The sequence below is a fragment of the Haemaphysalis longicornis genome, unplaced genomic scaffold (genome assembly GCF_048455015.1).
Source record: "Haemaphysalis longicornis isolate Haplotype H1 unplaced genomic scaffold, Haemaphysalis longicornis Haplotype H1 scaffold_6, whole genome shotgun sequence".
Lineage (NCBI taxonomy): Eukaryota > Metazoa > Arthropoda > Arachnida > Ixodida > Ixodidae > Haemaphysalis > Haemaphysalis longicornis.
In genome coordinates this window covers 5,608,076-5,629,414 of record NW_027526407.1, presented here as the reverse complement: position 1 = coordinate 5,629,414, position 21,339 = coordinate 5,608,076, and the positions used below count along the sequence as shown (strand labels likewise).

The 21,339-nt window shown below is 42.8% G+C and overlaps 1 protein-coding gene across 1 annotated transcript in view; it reads right to left on the bottom strand.

Moving 5' to 3' along the window:
- LOC144141760 (arylsulfatase B-like) overlaps positions 1-17,808 on the bottom strand; it is a 28,302-nt gene extending 10,494 nt beyond the window's left edge. The window contains exons 1-4 of the mRNA XM_077673262.1: positions 17,708-17,808; positions 11,871-12,030; positions 8,228-8,340; positions 3,245-3,355 (exon numbers count right to left, since the gene is read on the bottom strand). Coding sequence (XP_077529388.1) covers positions 3,245-3,355; positions 8,228-8,340; positions 11,871-12,030; positions 17,708-17,770 — 447 coding nt within the window. The 5' untranslated portion in view covers positions 17,771-17,808. The remainder of the gene's footprint in view (positions 1-3,244; positions 3,356-8,227; positions 8,341-11,870; positions 12,031-17,707) is intronic.
- Positions 17,809-21,339: the final 3,531 nt, after the last annotated feature.

Below are 21,339 nucleotides of genomic sequence, written 5' to 3'. Positions count from 1 at the left end.
TTATCCCATCCACACAGGGCGTGGAGATAATTTTCTTATCAGACTACGTGTTGTTGCCATTATATTGATTCGCTCCTTTTGTCATCATCATTAGCACAAAGACGTTTCGTTATTTCCCAGTGGTTTGTATGTGGGCGTATTTGTTTTTGGTTTAGTTTGCCTTAATTATAGCCCAACTACTAAATTTGTGTTGATCGTGATGTGCGCAAAAAAAGCTTCTTTCAAGCGGTACTCATGGTACTATCCAGCTACTTCCATGATTTCAATTAAATGTGTTTAACATTTATAGTCGTCATCGATGCACCAATAAGATATCGCGCCGGTCACCATGCGGGATGAGCTCAGGCTTCATTTTTGGCAGCTGTTGGTCTTCTTTCATCCGCGGACTCCCCTGAAGAGCGTCTCGCTTTAATTCGTAAAATTCTTGTTGTAGGGAGCCAATAATTTTGTAAGCTAGCTGTACAGACTCCAGAGGATCGACGTGATGACCATCAATTCTGGTTCCTTAAGCTAGGGCTTGCAGCTTTTCACTGGTTCTAGAAAGTCGGTCTTCGTTGTGCTGGACTTTGGCTGACCAAACAGCGGCCTCGACGTCCTTGGCTTGCTCCACACATGGTGTTATTTCGGTGACGAGCGTCCGATTAGAGGCAAGAAGGCTTTTCAGAACAATCCGGAGCTGTTTCCGCTGCCTAGACACCCCCCCTTGCTTTCGGGCAAGCTTTGCAGTCGGAGAATTGAATTCCGCTGCATGGTTCACCTCGTCTTGTCGCATCCCGAACACCAAGTGGGAGAATGTCGAAGGAAAAAAGAGAGGAAGCCTTTGTCTGGGGAAGCCAGACATATTTGCACTATGTTCAGGGAACCGTCTTCCATGCAGCCATCTTGAAGCCTTTCCTAGTCGTCCTATTCTTCTTCGCCTAAGCGTCTGTTGAGCTGTTTTGTCTTCGTCGCCATGGAAAGTTCCAACAAAACGGACCAAACCAAAAACTCAAATCAACCGTTATGATCAAATTTAACCAAACGTAAATGGACAAGCTGGCTTACCGGTTAAGTCAACAGGTAAGTGTTTTTATTCTTGTGGAGCCCATTGCATGTTTCGCCGAAATACTGTCATGGGCTCGTTTACACATATACGCAAGATATATTATGGAGAGATTTGGGGTGGACTTTTCTTGTTGCCTTTATGGACAGCACATTTTTTTGGTGCCTTATGCCAATTTGTTAAACTGCGAATTCTTTTTCTCAAAGTAGGTGTTTATAGAAGCACGCGGTTTTGTGTGGCAGCAATTGCAATGTGACAAAACGATCTATTGCTTGACTTTTTATTTCAAAAAAGTGTGAGAATGCGTCAAATATGTAGCTTTGTGTTCACGCTAATGTAAAACTTGCATCCTAAATTTCCCAACAGAACAAATAAAAAAAACAAATAAAAACACAGTGGTCACCCAAGTAAACTTTGCGGCAATATTGCGCGCTCAAAACGTAAAAAAAAATAAAATAAACGTGGATTGATATTTGTGCAGAAGAAATATTAAAGAAACCATCAACTAAGGCGATCTTTATTTTAAAGGTCTTCTTAGCTTGTAAAACTACACGCTGCTTGTCACCTAATTAACTCAGTTGAATTGAAGATTTCCAAGTCTTTGAGAAAAGACGTACTTTCATGCAGTTTTCAACAACATTTAAACTAAGGGAAGTATACAACACCCAAGCGTGCACATTTTAAAATTAGTTCTTTAATCTCTTTTTTTATAATTATGTAGCCACTAGAGCGCAATTGGTATTGCAAACTCACGTTTGTAATAAGACACACGGCGAAAGCACATCATGCGAAGGATAAATACTTTAAAAGCGGAAGGATAAGCGCTAAAAGACCAGCATCTGGCGACAACAAAGGCTTTATTCCTGAAGACATGATTCAAAAGGCCAAATCGCGACACGGTTTTCACTGCTTTTTGTTGTTAACTGTCTGGCAGGTATTTGTCCAGACTTTTTATTTATATAGTTTCAGAACACCAAACAACAAAACGCTTATTAGGAATGCAATTTTCGGAGAAAATAAATGTATTAGCGAAAACTGTTGAGCTTAACAATTATTTCCCGAGTATCGGAGAACCTCAGAGATATTTTTTCAACTTGTGTTATTCTTATAGCAGAAGAAGGAAGGCAACGTGAGTATAGAAATGAGTGTTTGCGTTTTACGTGGCGAAGTACACCGTTGCTATTGTGCTTGTCGTAGTGGAGCGCATGGAATAATTAACCTCCCCACAAAAGATGTAGGCAGCCCAGTCTCTAGATGCACGCTGTTTTGCAGTTTCCGCATACGTGTAATGCCTTCCCAAGAAAACGGCCGTTGCTGGAACACACTAAGCGCAAAAAAATTCTGTATTTGGTACCAGCGAGCGTTTTCGACCACCGGCCGTGTTTTGTTTTTTGTAAAAGTGGCACATTTTATAGTAAACAGGGAGAAGAGGCGCGCGTCAATCTTGTTTAAACTTACATGAGATTTGAAAGAAATATTCAAAAGCAGCAAAAAAACTCCGGAATGCAGCCGCAACAAACTTAATCAAGGATAATAAACTCCCAAGAACGTTGCTACCAAATACATTTTGCAATATATTGTTTTTTGCAAAATAACGTTTTTGTTTCAACACCCATTCACATCTCGTCTGGCACACGTAACGCCTGGAAAAATATATCTTGTAACCATTTTTTGCCTCTGCCTTTTTCAACTTTATCAAAAATAGACATATATCAGCTCTCAAAGACGTACCAAATAGTGAGTGTAAGTTGGCATCTCAAATACCGGTTTTTCTGATTGCCTGATTAGTCCGTCACAACACAGAATACACACAATACACCAGTCTATGGGTTTGCTTACATACTGATTGGTTCATTAGGTGTTTAACGCGCCGACGCTACACAGGTGATGGTGTGCGCCGTACTGAAAGGCTGCGGAATGATTTTGACCACCTGGGGATCTTTAACATGCACCGATATCTCTAACGCACCTGGTTTTTGCTTTTCGCCTCAATCAGGAAAGCAGCCGCCACCACCGCTGGGAATCGAACCCGCGTCCTAGGGTTAAACAACCCAACGCCATATCTACTGAGCCATCGCGGCGGGAGTTTGTTACATATCTTATTTGAACACTCTTTGCAAAATACCTTATACGCATTATTCATGCCATTAGGTTTGATGTTAGAGAGCAACCGTCTTTATATAGTAATAAGAAAGATCATACCATTGTGAAAGTATGAGAGCGGTAGTCCACCTCGGCGCCATAAAATCCATAAAAGGTGTCAAACCCTCGGTATGTTGGTGTATATTCCTTCGCAAAGTTTCCCAAGTGCCACTAGAAACAAAATAAACTTGCAGTTTGGCAGTTCACGTAAACAGTAGGGGAGGAAGGGACGGAGGAGCAAAATGATTTTTATGCAACCGCGACAAACCGCATTACTTTCGTGCTTTTATAGAATTTTTATGTCATATCGGCCCATTACAAGTTGTATTTGAACAGACTGTGTAGAACCTGAAATAAAGCAAGGAGTTCCGCATTCCCTAGCATCAGAATTTAAAATGTTAGACGCGTTGTTTTCGACTTCACATCTACCATACTGCGAACAATAGGTGCGGGTGACAATTGTGGTTCGGCGTATTTTTAACTACTCCGAAAAAATATGCGACAAATTATCACACATTCAGCCGTGTTGCAATATTAAGAATCAGCGTAATATTATAGTGATGGGACGTGCTGAAGACACACTAATATCATTCACGCAATAAACAACAACAGGAAGCAATTGAATTTAAGTGGTTCTACCTGCATGGTTATATCAGGGCAGGTACGGAAGTCGTAGAATTCTTTCAGAAAGTTTCGAAATATTCGGAGTTACCTAAACGTATTTGCGGCTGAGTTCCCACATAACCAAATTGTGGCTGCTCGTAGGCAAAGACTTAACTGAAAGGACTTGTTTATGGGAGTAGGTAAGCAGTACGCTTCCATTTGCCATCGCTTTTGCTTCCTCTCCAGCTCACTGTGTCGTTTTGGGTGGACGGTACAGTGACCGCGCTCCTTATGTAATTGTGCTTTCCTACGTTTACCGCCTTTGCATGTGATGCTTTTGGCGTGATTGACAGCAGAATTTGGCCGGCCTTCCGTAGCCGTTTTGAACGTAGTCCGCTAGCCGCGATACCATGGCTGGAGTATATGATTAAAGCGCTACGACTTTTTCGGGGCTTCGCAAGGACAAGTCTAAAAAACCACAACGACGGGCCAGTGAATACCCATTAGAATGGTGATGACATGTCGTGCTTGGCGCTCTGGAGTAATTCCAAATACCCAATTGCACTCCTGCATTGATTGATTGATTATCAGGTTTAACGCGCCGACGCTATTTAGGCGATGAGGCGCGGCGCAGTGGAGGACTCCGAATGTATTTCTACCTCTAATTGGTATCTTTGTTGTGCGCCAAAATCTTGTACACACGGGTGTTTTCGCTTTACGCTTCCTTCACAGAAGCGGACGCCACGGCAGGGAATTTAACCGGTGTCATTGAGCTCAGCAGCACAGCACCTGAGCCAATAGGCCACCGCAGCGGGTAATTACAATTCTGGAACTGAGCATCAAATACTGATGGTTGTTTAGGGATCCTTTGGGAAATTCAACTTTGTGTTCTACTTCTTTATTAAGCATACACAGACGTGCAATCACAACAAAGTGGCCGGTTTCTTTTTTACGCGGAATTTCATATTCAAAAGTCATGAGCTTTGTCGACTCTATTTCGAAAGCCGTGAATTCTTTGGAAAGAATAAATCCCTTTGTTAGCTTTTAAAAAAAAATTTGATCACCAGCTGATGGCCAGAGTAGCCAGTACATTTTCATCGCTCATAACCTTAGGCTGAAATGAAGGTGCAAACGAAATGCTGAGGTGAGGTGGGAACCACAACCTTTACCCCATGCAGATCTCTGTGTAAACAGGTTTTCTGCTTTATAAACAGGCCATTCGCACGAGGCTTCGTGAGAGCAGAACTTAGAGTACTAAGTACAGCCCAATAGAACACAATGAAGTTCAGGCCACTTTGGTACCAGAATTACCAATCAATCCTAGGAGCCCATTAGGGTGTTGTGGACACTGGACATTTTCAATCACTAGAAAATTAGTGTATGCCCCAAAACAAAATCTCGTCCGAACAGCTAATGTGCTTCTTTCTTTTTTTTTATAAAGTTAAACTGCGCTGTTTTCTTTCATCCAGGACCAAATACCCCAAGCAAAACTTCTCGCCAGTGTTCTTGAAAACGTGTGGCAGTGTCTGTGCAGGTCGTGGAGAATGGACGGTCCTGCAAGAGTGCACGGAAAATAAATTTTAAGAAGACCGACCTAAGAATAAAACTGCGCAAAAGGACGGGACGGAAGAAGAGGACAACAAACCAGGCGCAGTTGTCCTCTTGTTGTCCTCTTTGTTGTCCTCTTCTTCCGTCCCGTCCTTTTGCGCAGTTTTATTGTTATCATGGAACACCAACTAGCCCAACAACGTGCTTTACTCACCGACCTAAGTATCTCCCTTAAAGTAAAACTGCCGTTGTTGTGTTAGTTTTCCGATACAGACAGATGCTGCCGCTGTTAGCAGCTAATAACACCGGCTTTGACCTCGCATTAGATTTGGCGCCTGCTTGCCACATTTGCAGCCCAGGGCATTACATCTAAACAATTCCACCCCGTTGCCAGCAAAAGAAGAAATGGTAGATTACTGGAGCACTCTGGCAAGAAAAAGTGACTGCACGTGAGTGGGACAGGTACAATCCAGCGGCCCAGATATATTTTCCTGGAGAAGCTTTGCCATATGTCGCCGTATCCCTCCTCAAATATTCAGCTCAAAAAGATACAAACGAAAGTGACCACGACCGCCAAACATGGTGTAGCACTAACGAAAGCTGCCGAATTAATTTGCGTGATTTCACGTGAAAACAAATACAACAAATTAGAACAAACACAATTTAGCATTACTAGTACGCTGACAAATATGGAAATATTTGCCCTCCAAGCGCATTAGCAGACTTAAGTGACGCAAAAAACTAAATTTTAGCCTGATTTAACATTTACTTAATTCGCCACCTGTTCGCAACCTAAAACTCAACCAAAAAGTTGCAGAAAGGAATTAGTGGAGCGCTGTTAAATTTGTGTAAATATTCTTCGGTGGTTGATGTTAAAGTGAGGCTCATCTATGCTGAAAATAGGCAGGACTGTAGACTGCGTAAAACATGTGATTTTTAAAATGCCTTCTATAGTTTTGGCGGATCTTTTGCTCTAATTTTGCAGTTTGCGGTCTGCCTGTGGCCTTTTATGCACGTCGCCTTTATTGCACGTGAAGTATTGCTTGAATAGCTAATATTATTTTTCAGTCTACTTTTGGGTGTCCGTCGAAAACCACGGGTTTCTATCAAAAAGGCTGTCCTTTACTTCCCCACGATCCCCATGCAGAGTAAGAAACATCACCTCTAAAGCGGTACCCCACGCACGTGGCCGCGCGCTTGATTTCACACGCGTTCTCGTGTCTACGCGCCCAAGCACTTGACAAGGGCGAGGGCCCACAGCCACATGGAGGCGACGAAGGCGCGTGATCATGCTCAGCCCCGCGCCTGACGGGACCGCCTTGTCGATATGGCCTAACTGTACAGCTCCCAACTCTGTTACACTGTTATCGTAACACGCAAAAACGTCGGCTTTTCGACTTACAGCAGAGGCACATTACCTTTAACGCCAGCTTCGGACTAAACACAACAGCATCGCCGCGTCGCCAGGCGCACACGACGGCGGAAAGTCATGTTTGCCTACGGCTGATGGGCGACGAAATTTGTTCGCCGGCGTTGTTATTCGCCGATGGTGTATTTTGCTGGTGCGACACGGAGGAAGCGCATACACCCAGTAAACCTTTGCTTTTAACAAAGCAGCTGCGCCGATTTATCACAACGAGGAGACGGGAACTTCGAAGCAGCGACGTTGTCGACTGCGGCCACCAGGGGATTCACCCTCGGCCGCCGCGGACCGCTCGGCCCGGCAAACGCAAGAGCGTCGAGCTGTAGCACTGATTGGTGCCGGCCGTTGGGCGTGCAGTAGAGCAGGCGAAATATCTGGCAAAGGAAATATGTTCGAGAACGCGACGCGCTTCGCCAGGCGCGCCGTCTCCGGCCGGTGTCACTTAGCGCGTGAACGCGCGAGCGCATAAAATCTAGCGCGCAGGCGTGTGCATGTGGTTACCGCCTAAAGACTCAAGGTGGAGGCTTAGATTTTCGTACATCCATTTTTTGACATCCAGAAGTATGCTAATTTTCTTCGCCTCGTTATTCGAATTTTTTGGGAGACTCAGTGGAAGTACATGAACCTTTACGAGAATTGTATTTTAAATCCTATTAAACGCTGTTTTATACTATTTTATTCGACATTCAGTTTTTCCTTCACGTAGCAAAGGTTCTGTATGTGGTGTGTCAATCGACATTTTTTCCGCCGGTGATTTTGACGCGTGAGGGGGCCTCAGAAAAATATATTTGTTTTTGCGCGGTCAGAGTGTGGTAGGGAGAAAAAAATATAAAATAGGAGCGCGCTTTTTACATTTTAAAACTCGTTCATACGTCAAGCTATACTAGCTAACATACTCTGAAAACGGTTTTTCCTGCGGAAACAAGTGATGCCTTTAAACATCACCGCGAAAGAGTACACAGCCGAGGGAATATTCAACCGTTTCTTGCGCCATTGGCGAAGTGCGTTTGAAATTCCCTGAAGTTTTTACATTTGGGAGCGCTACCCATAAATAGGTGACCCCTTTGGAATTATGGGAGCCGATGCGAGCTAGATTAGTTTGTAGCTGGCCTTAACAGATTTGGTGGTGTTAATTAGCTTTCGTAGATGCTTTTCTACAGTAGTAGTGGCAGAGAACAAACCAATTATTAGTAATAATTGCAGAGGTAAAAATAAACGTCATAAGAGAAGTCTAGGAAACTTCCAAGGTACTATTTATAGATTTTAAACGTTGCGATTTCGAGAAGAATTCAACTACCATCACCGAAGTATTCAACATTCCGAATATCCAAGTGACTGAAACAAAAAGACCAGAACAACAAGTTTGGAAAGGCATCAGTAGAGCCATCGCTGACAAATAACGATTTATTGAACATAGAAAATATTTTCACATCTTCAAAATTCTTTTCGATGTTGTAAATTCTGCTCACCTTGCCAACCAAATGTGTTTCGTATCCGAGGTCCCTAAAGAACTCAGGCATAATCTTCATTTCCTGAGGTAAGCCCCAGGGCTCTGCCGGTAGGATTACGGCTTGCTGCATTCCTGCAATTTAAAAGGCCATACAAATACTGCCATAAAAACGAACTGACAATTTTTGTAGCATTACTGCAATTGTTGCAATTTTACGGTCATATTCTCTTTAAAATTCGGCAAAGCGTTTTAAATGACATTACTCTATTTTGACGCAACACAAACTTATGGTGTACACATTAGAAGTGACGGAAAATTGTACCAAAAGTATGCCAAATATCAGGTAAAGAAGCTTTACAGTGATTACTTCTTCTTACCTGTAAACGCCTTTTGCAAAGTTTCAACATAAAGAGGCTCCAAAGGGTAATTATGAACAAAAAATAACATTGGTCACTGCTACTGGTGACGGTTACTGGTCACTGCTACTTCAACTACAGGTATAGGGACGCGTTCACTTAAAAGACCGCGTGTATTGCTATTGAAGGAGACCAAAGCCTAAAAGCGATCTGGCGCACTGTGCAGAAGAATTTCAGTCGTTCTATGCAAAGGTTCAAACTCGCAGTAAAGTCTGAAGGTTCTGCCAAGCCATTCATTAGTTCACATGCAGTATTCGAGACAGATACGCTTTCGAACACGAAACGGTACAAGGTGTGGAGAAATGAGAACATTCCTTATCAGTACATGAAGTACCAGGCCAGAAAAAGAACACTAGATTTCTTTTTACGTTTCCGTATTAGACAGTGTGACCTAATGAGGCCAGTTTCTCAATCGATGTATTTATAGTTTTTGCTCAATCGACCCGGGAGAGTGATGTCGTATGCGCCTAATTACGTCTCTTTGCAGAATTGGAACTGTTGAATAAAACAGCTGTGGGACGAGGAGGGAAGCTGCCAACGTTTTGCAGAAAAGGTGTTTATGAGCGCAGCGCTGACGACCTGTCTCTTGAAATTTTGCGTCGTCTTTCGTCGTAGGCCTCCTTGTCACGGATACGTGTAATACGCGCTTATCGAACGTATATTAGCAGTATCTAGAACGTCGAAAGCAACCCCTATGAGACAAGGCAGGGAAGCTCCTACGAACTGGCAGAAAAGGCGTTTATGAGAGCAGCTCTCAAGACCCCTCTCCTGTGCTTTTACGTCGTCCACCGCCGTAGGCCTTGTTTTTACGGTGAGAATAAATGGGTCCGTGCGAGACGTGCTCTCAGCCGGTGACGTGTTACTAGAACACTAGAGAACAAAGAGGCCACCGAAATAGAGCGAGGTGGACAGCGGAGAATGAAAGTTTAGCGAATGTGAGGGCGAGGGCGGTATGCCGCAACTACGCAATATATGGTCCCCGCGGCGACGAGGTACGAGATAACGCCAGAGTACTGCGCGCCCCCTGGTGCGTGACACGATCACTACCTGAGACGCACTAGCTACGCGCCAACGCCGAGAAGGCTTCAGTAGGCGGCGCGCTCATGTTTCGCATTGAGGAGAATCGTTGGCGTTAGCAATTATCTGTAACCTGAATATGAGTACATTTTTGATGATCAGGACTTTGACAAAAGGCACACCAAGCCGCGCCTTGTCATAAAACGGGACTTCCATTCTGGGGCTTGCACCGTTCGTCATAAGCGCGCAAGAAAACATGAACCAGAAGACAAAGACAAGCGTTACTTCCAACTGAATGTATTTCTTCTTCAAGAACTCTGCACTGAAGGGGCCTGAAACCAGGGCTGAAGACCGCAATGAGCACCGTAAGGGGGTGGTTATAGCGTATGTGCATGGCATCACACATAGTCTAATGAACATATTGCCGAAACCTGACGTTCGGGTTGTCATGTCCGCAGGAGAAAAGCTCGCGAGGCTTTGCAGAGACAGATGTTAAGGAAAAAAAGACTTGCTGCAAAATTGGGTAATACAAGTACATCGAAAGTGATGGCGGCATTGTGTACCATGATCTATTGGCGTGTCGACGATTATATGTAGCACAGACGGCGCCGTGCCTCAACTCAAGGCATGGTGAACATCAGAATAGCCCACAGAAAAGAACTCATGAAAACCTGTGAACTCACGGCAGTGAATACCATGGGAGTGAGGCGTCGTCTCAACATCCCGTCACATGGTTTCATGATTCTCATCAGCTAATCCGTGAGATATTGAAGGGAGCTGTTTTGCAACTAGGAGATTTCGAATGTCTCAGAGTGACATCGATAGCCTTGTCAGAAAAGGAGGCTGCGTTCTTCAAAAAAAAACTGCTCATGCTTGTGACTGACACGTGTGGGACACCACAAAGCGTTTAGTTATTGTAAACGCTTTGTGCATACATTCCCCACGCCAATACGCCTCTTCACTGCTTTCAGGCTACCTCCATTCTTTACAGCGCATTCGATTCTCTTCATATTAAACTGCCGTATGTCGGCTGTCTTCCGCCTTTTGATTAACTTGGAAAGCTCTGCTAGTCTTATTCTGTGGGCTGGAGTGGAGATTTTCTTGGTTTGCCGTTTCCTAAGTAGATCTTTTGTCTCCTTGGAAAGGTTACCAGTATCCTGTGTAGCCATCGTGCCCCAGAATTCTAGTGGAAACTCCATGACAATGCGTCTAAGGTTGTCGCTGGCTTCCTGCACCGTAAGCTCGGCTTCCTCGATAAGAGCTGAATATCATTTCTGCAGCGGGATTCCTGAATTCTTCAACGTGCTGTCTTAATGAAATCATTTTTCGGCTTATTTCGTACTAGCTTGTTACGGTCTCTCCTCAAAGCTAGCCTAATTCGAGATCTTACCATACGGTAGTCACTACACTTTACCCTTTCGATCACTTCCACATCCTTAACGACACCAGGGTTATGGCATATAATGAAGTCTATTTTATTTTTCTGGTCCCCACTCGGGCTCCTTCACGTCAGCTTCCGGCTCTCCCGTTTACAGAAGAAGGTATTCATTATGAATTAAGGTATTGTTAAGGAATTCATTGTTATGAAGGTATTCATTAGAAACACAAGGGCTTAAAAGGTGCACGCGTGCATGCTCTTCGCACACCAATAATAGGAACGCACCCCTGCTCGGATTTGACTATTTCGTAGTTCGGCGGCTCTATATTGGCCGTATAGATTACGTTACGTAGTTCCACTGCCCCGAACTTTCTCAGCTGGCGTCAACAAAGCCTACTAAGCTGCGTCAAGGTACGCCCGCACTTTGGAGCCACTGGCCAATTTTCTTTCAAATTTCCCACCTGGCAGTATCTTCACCTCCTACCAAGGCACGGACTTTGAACAACAGTATCTACAATGAGTACTTTTCTGCATCCAGGGCCACATCGAAACGTTTTTGCCACATAGAAAGTGTTACTTCACAGATATGTTGGATTTGCCAAATTTTCGTTTTTCTACACGGCGCAGTAAGAAGTTTAAACAGCAACTTAAGGTTCCTTTATCACCGAACCCCAGGCTATCTTAATTTTTTTTGCGAATTATCACATCAATGAGTAACGGAATAATACAGGAACAATCGTTCATGGACAACACGTGATTACTTGTCATAAAATAAAACTATGCGGCAAGGTGGTGGGAAGTGGTGCAGTACGTAAAATTTGTTAAACAGTAAAAGTCCCCTAAGTACTTACCGGTGTGAATAGGGTACCGGCCCGTCAAAAAGGCTGAGCGTGATGGCGTACAAGCTGGGAGTGCGTAGTGGTTGTTCAAGATGATCCCGTCAGCAGCCAAGGCGTCCAGGTTTGAGGTAGGTATTTGTGCTGATCCATGAAAGCTTACATCGTCCCAACCCTAGCGGATACCGCCAAAAAAGCTTTTTAAATTTTTATGCATAATGCCATTGTTAGTGGCTGCCTCCACTTTTCGAAATTTTTTTTTTGTCAATTCGCCCGCTCTAAAGTGTGAAGAAAACAGGCGCATTTTGGCATACTTTATGCAGCGGCGATGATTCGGAGATACCGAAGAACATCGGTTCACGCATCCTGTATATATTTACAGCCTTCGAAGCAAGTATTTCCAGGATAATTTTTCGCAACAAACCGGTTTGGTTCCTTTCTGCCTTTAACAGAATTTATGCCTTCTTACTCACAATATTTGCTCTAGAATAACCAAACACTGTTAGGGTAGAAATTTGCAAAAAGTTTGATTGACGTTTTTTTTTCAAATAAAGGATAACGAGTGATTTCTTTGCACCTTTCAGATCGCCAGAACGCAGTGAACCTGACCGAAGTGATTACGTGCAGCAAATGGTAAAACTCAATGACGGTGAAGTTCTGGTTTGATCTGTCTTGCCCCTGCTGGACTTTAAACATTATCGAAAAAGAAACATGCACAAAAAGTATAATTTCAGAACTGCTGTAAACTTATCTATTTATTGCAGATAACACTACTTGAAATTTCTGCACCCAAAGAAGAAATATAACATGCAACACAACCCCAAGAGCACAAAAATTCAACTGATTCCAATAACTTTGTACTCTCTTTTCTAGCGTGGATAGGGCGTTATGGTTGCATATGTGAAATTTGCTCCGTGACCTATGTTATGATTCATCAGTTTCGTATAAAGATTACGTTGCCTAAATCCAGACAAAAAAAAAAGAGTAATATTTTTTAGGAACCGACGTCAAGTAACACTCCCAGGTGTAGCTGTTTATGATAATAAAAATGCTATATGCCGTTTACGCCTACCTCAAATCTCTTTGTACGATTTCTTTGGATTTCGATCAAAATACTTGGGGTATTTTTTTGCTCTCCGCGTCATTTCAGGCGTTCACGAAAAGAAGGTATGATGTTAAGTCTCCTACAATAGGTCTCTTGGTTTTTTTTTCTGAACTAGACGAGTGGCATTATAATCGTATTAGTTTAGTTTCTTACACAACGAATTTCCTTCGCAACGACACGGCAATATAATTACGAATATTTAAATTGATTAGCAGGCCCGTTCCACAATTCCGGGCTCGCCTTCATCAGAGAAAATACAACTCTTTTTAGTTTTGATGATTCTTCAAATTTGGAAATATTATCTCAATTTTATTCACAATTTTATTTCACCAGCCTTGATGATGCCCCGTTAAGAAGTGTTTTATCTTTTTATGAATATTGATAACACTTAGTTGTTCTATTGAAATTTCGAAAGAAATTTTACTTTGTTTACATCACATCTAACTCTTTTTTTATCATCAAACGGAAGCACGTGAAGTGACTCCCTAATGAAAATGTGCTGGCTGTCGAACCGTCTTCAAGTTGGAAACCGGTGCTTTAAGCTTCTTTAATTCTTCCTATCACTGGAGCAACCAGAAGCTGTCTAAAACACTTGTTTTTCGGTACAAGGGGCACAAAAGAAATACACCCAAAGTGGGTATGTGGCTGCAACGTCAGTGGACTGCGTGAATGTGCACATCTTCGAGAGCTTTTAAAAGTGGGGCCTACGTTTCTGTGAAATGTGTGATCACGACGCGCGGCTGGTCATTTATTTTGAGGTGTCTTGTACACGCTTCTTTGCGACCGAGCAAGGTGTTCGTAGAAGGGCGTCATGCTAGCTGCGATCATTCCACTTGGGGCTCCGCCACCAAGTAAAATCACATTTCTTTGATATTTTCACGCGGCAACCGCGAGGTAGGTTGTTAGAAGAAAGTTATATTTAGAAGAGACACCGTAAATACAGGCACAGAGTAAGGCTGATGGCGCAAGTCTAGTCGAGCCGAAACTCCAACTTCGCCTTCCTTCTCTTCATTTCTATTGGCCCTCCAACAGCAACACTTACACAGATGCCCATAATTTCCCCAAAGTTTTCCATAACAGATTATGTCTGAAGCTTTCATGTCTTAACCCCAAATAGATGTTGTTTTTATTGTATATGTGAATAATTGACAAACCGTCAGCAGTTCGTTTGCCCTAATAACTATAGCTCCGTCCTACACCCTGCTACCTCCGGCGTACCTCAAAGCACTCTTCTAGACCCTCTACTATTCTTCATCTATATAATGACCTCCCCAATAACATATCTTCTAAACTTCGTCTATTCGCCGAGGATTGTGTCATTTATCGCCCTCTTCAAAATTCTAATGGCACTGCCGCCCTACAGTCTTATCCTTCGTTGGTTCCAACATGGTGCGAATAATGGCTGATGCCCATCAACATAAAGAAAACTTGTCCTATTTCCTCTCATTGCAGACAGTCCTATTCGTACGCTAAATACTACCTACTTAGTACGCCGGCCGAGCAACATGTATTTCCAGGTTCTCTGATGCACAGTCCTCTTTCGGAATTCTTATACGTTAAAGCTCGTTAATTCTAAGTCGGGTAATGGGAAATTACAGATAATTTGAATGGACGTCTTTGTCCCGTTAAAATCCTTTATACCTCAATGGGAGAAAACTCCCGATAATTCAAACGTGCGTGTTTCCAGAACAATTACTCGAACTAGAATCGCCTGGTTTCCATCGCTCCCTGAAGAATACGTCAGCCAAGACTGATTACAAAGTGTTGCAAATTTATGAAAATAAACCCTGTCACGCAATTATCACGTTTACAAGAAAAAACGGCGTAATTATTGTGACATTACGGCTCGCTGCTCACATTAATGCATATTAGTCCCTGCTTCCTACGTATAACTGAATGAGGAAATATTTTCGTTCACTGTTCGAGTTTCATGATTATTATTTATAAATTACCTTCCATAAACGTGTAGTAGCGTCTGTTCGCCATACTGAGTACAGAGGTGGCTTTTTTGTGTTCGGCCCGCACAGTGTGGTGCGATGCCCATTCATTCTAGCGCCCGCCCGCTAATTCAAACTCGGCTTAATTCGAGCAATTTTATGGTCCCCGTCGAGTTCAAACTAACCATCTTGTACTGTACCCTGAACGCGGCTGAATTTTTTATGTGACTCTGAAGGTTATCTCTCTATTCATCTACCTGACAATACAGATTTGTTTTACTACCAGTATATGTTTCTGGTAGCACAGTTAATATTTAAACTAATTCAATTACACGATTACACCTCCATATTTTGCAGCACAGCCATGTGACTGTTTGCGCGTGATGTTTGCTCGCTCTTGGTGCATTTAAAATGTTATCGTATTTGTCATCATGCATCATGTCCCTACGTTTATGTACAGAAATGCATTAGTTAGAGGGTCTCAGCTATTTCCTTTGTTTACTGTGGTTCAATGGCGTTATCAATTTTTTACGGCTGTTTACGCCCTTTTACGTGTGTTTTGTTGTTAGTTGTTTAGAAAACTCTTTCAACAGAATCCAAAATCATCCGCCTGTTTTTCTGTTCCAATTTTCTGATCAGGTAACGTCGCTCGCTTTAATTGATGCCATGTAGGAGCCAAGAAAACGTACTTGGTTTGTTAGGGTCAAATATTGATAAGTGAAAACGTTTTCTTTGTACTCGCTAATGTTATAATGGTAGCCACGAAGTCAAAAAACGAGAAATATAATTTTCTCGCGTATTTTCTCTTACTTTATGTAAGCAAAACCATACGTAGGTTGAAGAACTTTTGTCCTTTTGGGATGGGGCACCCAAGCGATTCAAGCCAACATAAATAGGGTTAAAAAATTTAGGCTCTAGACATCTTGACAAATTGACCGATGATTGACCGAACAAACAACCGCCCGACTGAGTGACCGAGTCATCAAAGCCCAGTTTACACTGCTCGGTTGAAAGAGTTCAAACTACGAGAAAGGCGTTTTGCAGATATGCCTAAATTTCTAGAACAATATCGACAAAGGCGAAAAATGCGGGTCAATATTCTATGAAGGTTTATTTTTTAAAAGAGCATTTAAATGCGAAGCCTGTTTTGCTTGCATGCGAAACAAATAAAAATAACCACAAGTAAAAAAAAACTTGGGGGGGGGGGGTTCCGTAACCAATTCGTTTGTGACAAAATTGATTTGTGCGAAAGTGCATGTGTACATATTCTTGGACATTAAACTATCAAGCTCCTTGGTTGAATAGGTTTATGCCAGAAAATGTTGCATAAAACAACTGGCGAAAGCGTAATGATTTCGCTATGAGATGTCCCAAATTGTGGGAAAAGGAATCCTGGCAGTCTCACGAGGAATGAGAGACATGATCTCTGCCCCCAACCAAAATGCCAGATCCATGGATTTCAAGTAATGTTCGTATTATTTTTCAAAACGAAGGTGTTCACTACAGCTCGTTTTTTTATTTACGCGAGGAGATCTACAATGGCTAATATTTTTCTTCTAGAATTGTTCATTACTTGCACTGTTGAAAAAACATTCAACTTGTTTTTACTTAGATTCATTAAATTACACATTATTTAAAGGATGTTTAAGCTATTTTTAATATACTTGTGGTGGGGTGCATGTAAAATTAGTGTCACAACATTTAAACACAAGGAGTTAATCATGCTTTGAATTCTCACCCAAGGAAATATCTACAAAGATAAATTTCGACTTTAGAACACAAACTTCGTAGGGCACGTGGTCAAATGACTGAAATCGAAGCAAAATATATTTACATATGATATTCAAGCCTAATTTTACGGTGTGTATCTCCACAAACGTTATAATAATCTTGTAAATTCAAAGGTAGAATTTTATGACAAGGACTTGGTTGTGAATGAACGCTTGTAGTGAGGCGCTGGAGCCAAGACGACGACAGTAACAAACGAGCGCTACCCGGAATGCATCGTCAACGCAAGGTTGCGTGCCAGTTGCTCGCCCTGACCGCTAAAGCGCTTCTGGGTGAACAAGTCTTCACACCACGTTTCCTGTATTGGCAAATCCAAGAGCAAATCCAAGTTCATCCTGAACTTGGATTTGCTCTTAGCTGTGATATATATTTATTAGGCTGTCTCTTCTTATCACGGCGTACGATTGAAATAGAGTGCTAAAATATTTAGACGCCCAAATAGCAAAAAGGCGAAATTTTGTTCTTACGATTTTGCCCAATTCTATTGCTGCTGAGACATCAAACTGGCTTTTGATTGTACTCCAAAACTCAGCAATGTCTTGAAAGATTTACAGGTGTAACTGAAACGAAATCCAGAGACACCATTTTTATTTTGTACTATTTGGCGAGTATAGTCCTCTTTGTGCTTGTAAGACAGGTTATAATACAGACAACACAATACAGTTGTATCTGCGGTACACCGATAAGGAAAATGTTGCTTTCCGGGAGGGTTATGTTTCAATTCAAATACTGTCCGTTTTGAAAATACACGTGTGGTGAGGTATCTTGTGAAAAAAATGAAAGTAAACTCAAGTTGCAATTCAAGTACCTTATTGTACAAAGCAGCTTGGAACGTATTTCTTTAGATTCAACCAGCCGACGTTTCTTGAGCTTCAGTAGTTGGAGGTCCGGTATAAATAAAAAAAATCTAAAAGAGCTTCATTTTAAAAACTGATTCAGCAAATTCACTCATACAATAAGTACGTTTTTGCAATAAGTGAAGCTCGCCGAACAAAAAAGAGATAAAAATGCACAGTACACACCAAGTCGTCCGCAAAGATGATGATTATGTTAGGTGGCAGCTTGTTGGGCCAAGAAGTCCCCATACATGCCGCAAAAAGCAGCGGCAATAAGGATATAGGTATCATCTGTTCGAATACAACACAAAGAAAACAATTAACAGGAACGATTGTACTCATTAAACGCACGAGAAAGAATACCCAGGGAGACTAAACCGAACCTATCAAAGTCGAAACATGAACGTCCTCATACAAAGACTTATTACTCTGCACCGGGATGTAATCGGCGTTATAGCTGAAATTTATCTGTTGGGGCACGAAAGTGCTAAACTGTATTATCAGTCACAGTGAATAGTTGATTGCGTGAACAAGCATGTGCCGTTGACAAATTACTACGAAGCACTTTGCAATTTGCGAGGTCCGTCTTGCCGAGTTGTAATACAAATGAAGTTTCCCCGAAGAATCAGTATAATCATTTTCACACTTCATCTGCACTGTTTTTATTGAAAGGCGTGGTAAAAAGTTTCTTCTTTAAAGGTTATTATAAAACCTAAAGTGTGCAGCAAAACAAAAATTACTTCGTGTTGAATTGCAGAAGGGAGCTAGAGTATAGTACAAATCAGGGGCTAAAGTAAAATATCGTGGTTTGTTGGATTTATTTACACTGAAATGATAAATGTATTCGCTTCATAGATTTTTAAAGGGACACTGAAGTGAATTTGTCAAGCTCCCGTTTTCGCTTGCACTGTGTAGACTGGCTCAAGTTAATACACTATTCATCGTTTATCCGTTTGACAAATCGGTAATTATTTTACAAAGCGCGAAAGAAGAAAAACTACTATGCGCGGTTGGTGGCGGCCGCACCAACTAAAGGCAGTGACGTCAGGAGCGGGGGGGCACCGTGATTGGACGATGCCCAAGGTTAGCAATCAAAAGTTTCGGTTTCGGTTTCGGTTCTGTAAAACAACATGCTTGACATCTGATGGCATTGTTGGATGGGCATTCTCGATTTTGCAATCATCGCCGTACCGCGCTTCTGCCATGTTGTCGGCTGTCAAATGTCTAAGATAAACCTCCCAGGGCGGCTTGGAATCGTAGAAATCACTAGACGAGGCCTAAGCAGTGGATGAACGCCCTCCGCGTCACCGCAGACTCTCAAATGCCATGCGCTTTTCTCGCATATTCGGAGCTTGCCTCACTCATGTCTGCTCGTAAAAAGCTAGTTCGCACCAGGCCAAGGGTGTGCTGATTCAGGCGTGGGCCCACTGCCCGCAAGCAGTCGGTGCTTGTGGCAACAGCACGCCTACGAGACCTCGCTAGCGCGTCATTGTCAGTATGCGCGCGTTCTGCGATCTCGCTCGTGGAGCAGTGAACGTTACGGCCCAAAAATGGTGAACTCAGTTCAGAAAAGATAGGCCGCATACGAAAAAATCAACTTACAAAAAAAAATACATGTACCCTCGGAGATTCGAACTTGCGACTTTCAAAACTAATTCCAGTGCCTTAGACCGCTAGCCCACGAGCCGGCGCTGGCCAGTTTGGATATATAAGGTTTATAATGTGTGACCAGTTTACACTTTTAATTATTGTAAGCATTTTAAGTACTTTATGTGACTATTTGTTGTATATCACTCCTGCAGTAAGTGTCCCACAAACTTCCACAATATCTCACGTCTAGCAAATGCATTTCTTTGACGGAAAAGCGTTCGCAGATGTGCGGTCGTGCTGCTGACCGCTGTGCTTGTTTACCCAGCGCAAAAAGTGCTTCCTGCTCCCTAGTTTTGCGCTGTACGGGAAACGTTTCATGTGATTTTATTTTCTTAGTACCTATATTGACTTCGCTGACTCTTCTCCCGCCTTCAATTGGCCTTAGAGTTTCCTACTAGCGTAAAGTCAGCGAAGCGTCGCATGTGCACTTGTGCAGCGCTTCTTTGGAGCGACCCGGACTCTGAGTTTGACATAGTGTACAAACTAACAAAGTAAGGAAAGGCACATTCTTTCATTCACAAAGGTGTTGTGGCTTAGTTTCAATTGAGCGAGCGAATAGCGACGATCCGTCGGCGGCCGGCGGACGAAACGCTGGGCCGACTGACTTGATCGGTAGGTCGGCTGGTCGGCGAACCGTGCAATAGCGCAGCCATTTTCCAGCTCATCTCCTGCTGACGTCACACGAAAACGCCACAAAAAATGGGCGAGCGTAAAGAGAGGAGGAAAGCATTTTCGAATTGATTTTTCTACTAAATAAATTCGCGTAAACGCGGCCAGAGTGGTCGAAACAATGCCTACGGACTCCGAACTACAATTTGCGCTAGTAATCCCGCAATGTTTACAAATCACTTCAGTGTCCCTTTAAGGCCCTGTCGCATTCTTCGGATTTTCTGTTGCCGTTTAAATTACAAAAGTGTGTATCATAATAGGAAGAATATTACAGTGCATGGAAGGCAGGGAGGCTAGCCAGGTTACAGTTCGATTGGCTACCCTACTCAAGGGAAGTGAAGAAGGAGGAATTAAAAGAGAAAAAAAAAATGGTATTGAAGTTACATGAAATAGAGCTTGAGCAGCCAGAAAAAAAATTTAAGCTAACTACAGGACTGCGACACAAAGTACCTCTATGCTTCATTTTGAAGATTGCCCCCTGTCTATTGCAGCGCCTAACAATTTTCCACAACTCCATAAAGTTTTATTCGCTCGCGGTTTCCTGGACCCAAGGTACAATCAGCACATTGACCCTACAGCCCTGCGTGTAGTTCATATCAACACTCGTGTTTTGCCCAAATGAAGATGTTTCTTTAGGTGATCGTGGTTTGAAAACATCTAGGGAATTTTTCGTTTTATTCGCAACAAAAAAGTCTAACGCCTTTTGTTGTTTCGCAAAAGATTTGTTGGAAACAGCCTGCCCAGCGGGAATGCAACCTGAAGTGTCTTCTCAGTGATAAGGGCGGCGACCGGTTTTACAACTTTTTCCGCATATTTATACCGCTACTATGGTTGTCATGTAGCCGTGGCTTCCTGACTTGAAAGTTCTTTTCAGGGTGCGATAAATACTGTTCAGGTACAATCAAATTTGTTTCGATGAAGAAGCACTACGAACAAAGATCCTGGTGTATTTGTAGAGTTGCCTCGGTTAGGCTCGGTTTTTTTTTGCATTTGGAAAAAGATGGAATAGATGTTTTTTTTTGGTGCGGATGGAAGAAGTGGCACTACATTTATAACGTATATATATTGTGACGAAGAAGAATACGTGAAAATGAGGGTGCATTTAACACACGTATGTACAAGGAAGTGAGCGCCGTGTTGGACCTAGCACGAGCCTCTTCTGCTCAGCTCAGCCCCAAGAACATGTCCGCAATTTTTGGGTATGTACTAACATTTCGTTCTTTAGCTGCTGACACACTGTACTATAACCCCCGCGGCAAAAGCGCCGTCTCGTTGCTTCCAACGGCGATGTTGCGAAAGGCGATGGTATGGCTTGAGGCGAGAAACGTGGAAAATGTCTGTTTTGCCTGCGCCAAGGTGGTAAGTTGACGTAGGGCGGCTGGAGAGATTTTGTATGTGACTGGGGCCACTTGACGGATCACAAGGTAGATTCCCTAGTAACTGAAAAACAGTTTCTAAGAGAGCCCCACGCGGCAACCACAGAAGAACAAGTGTCGCAG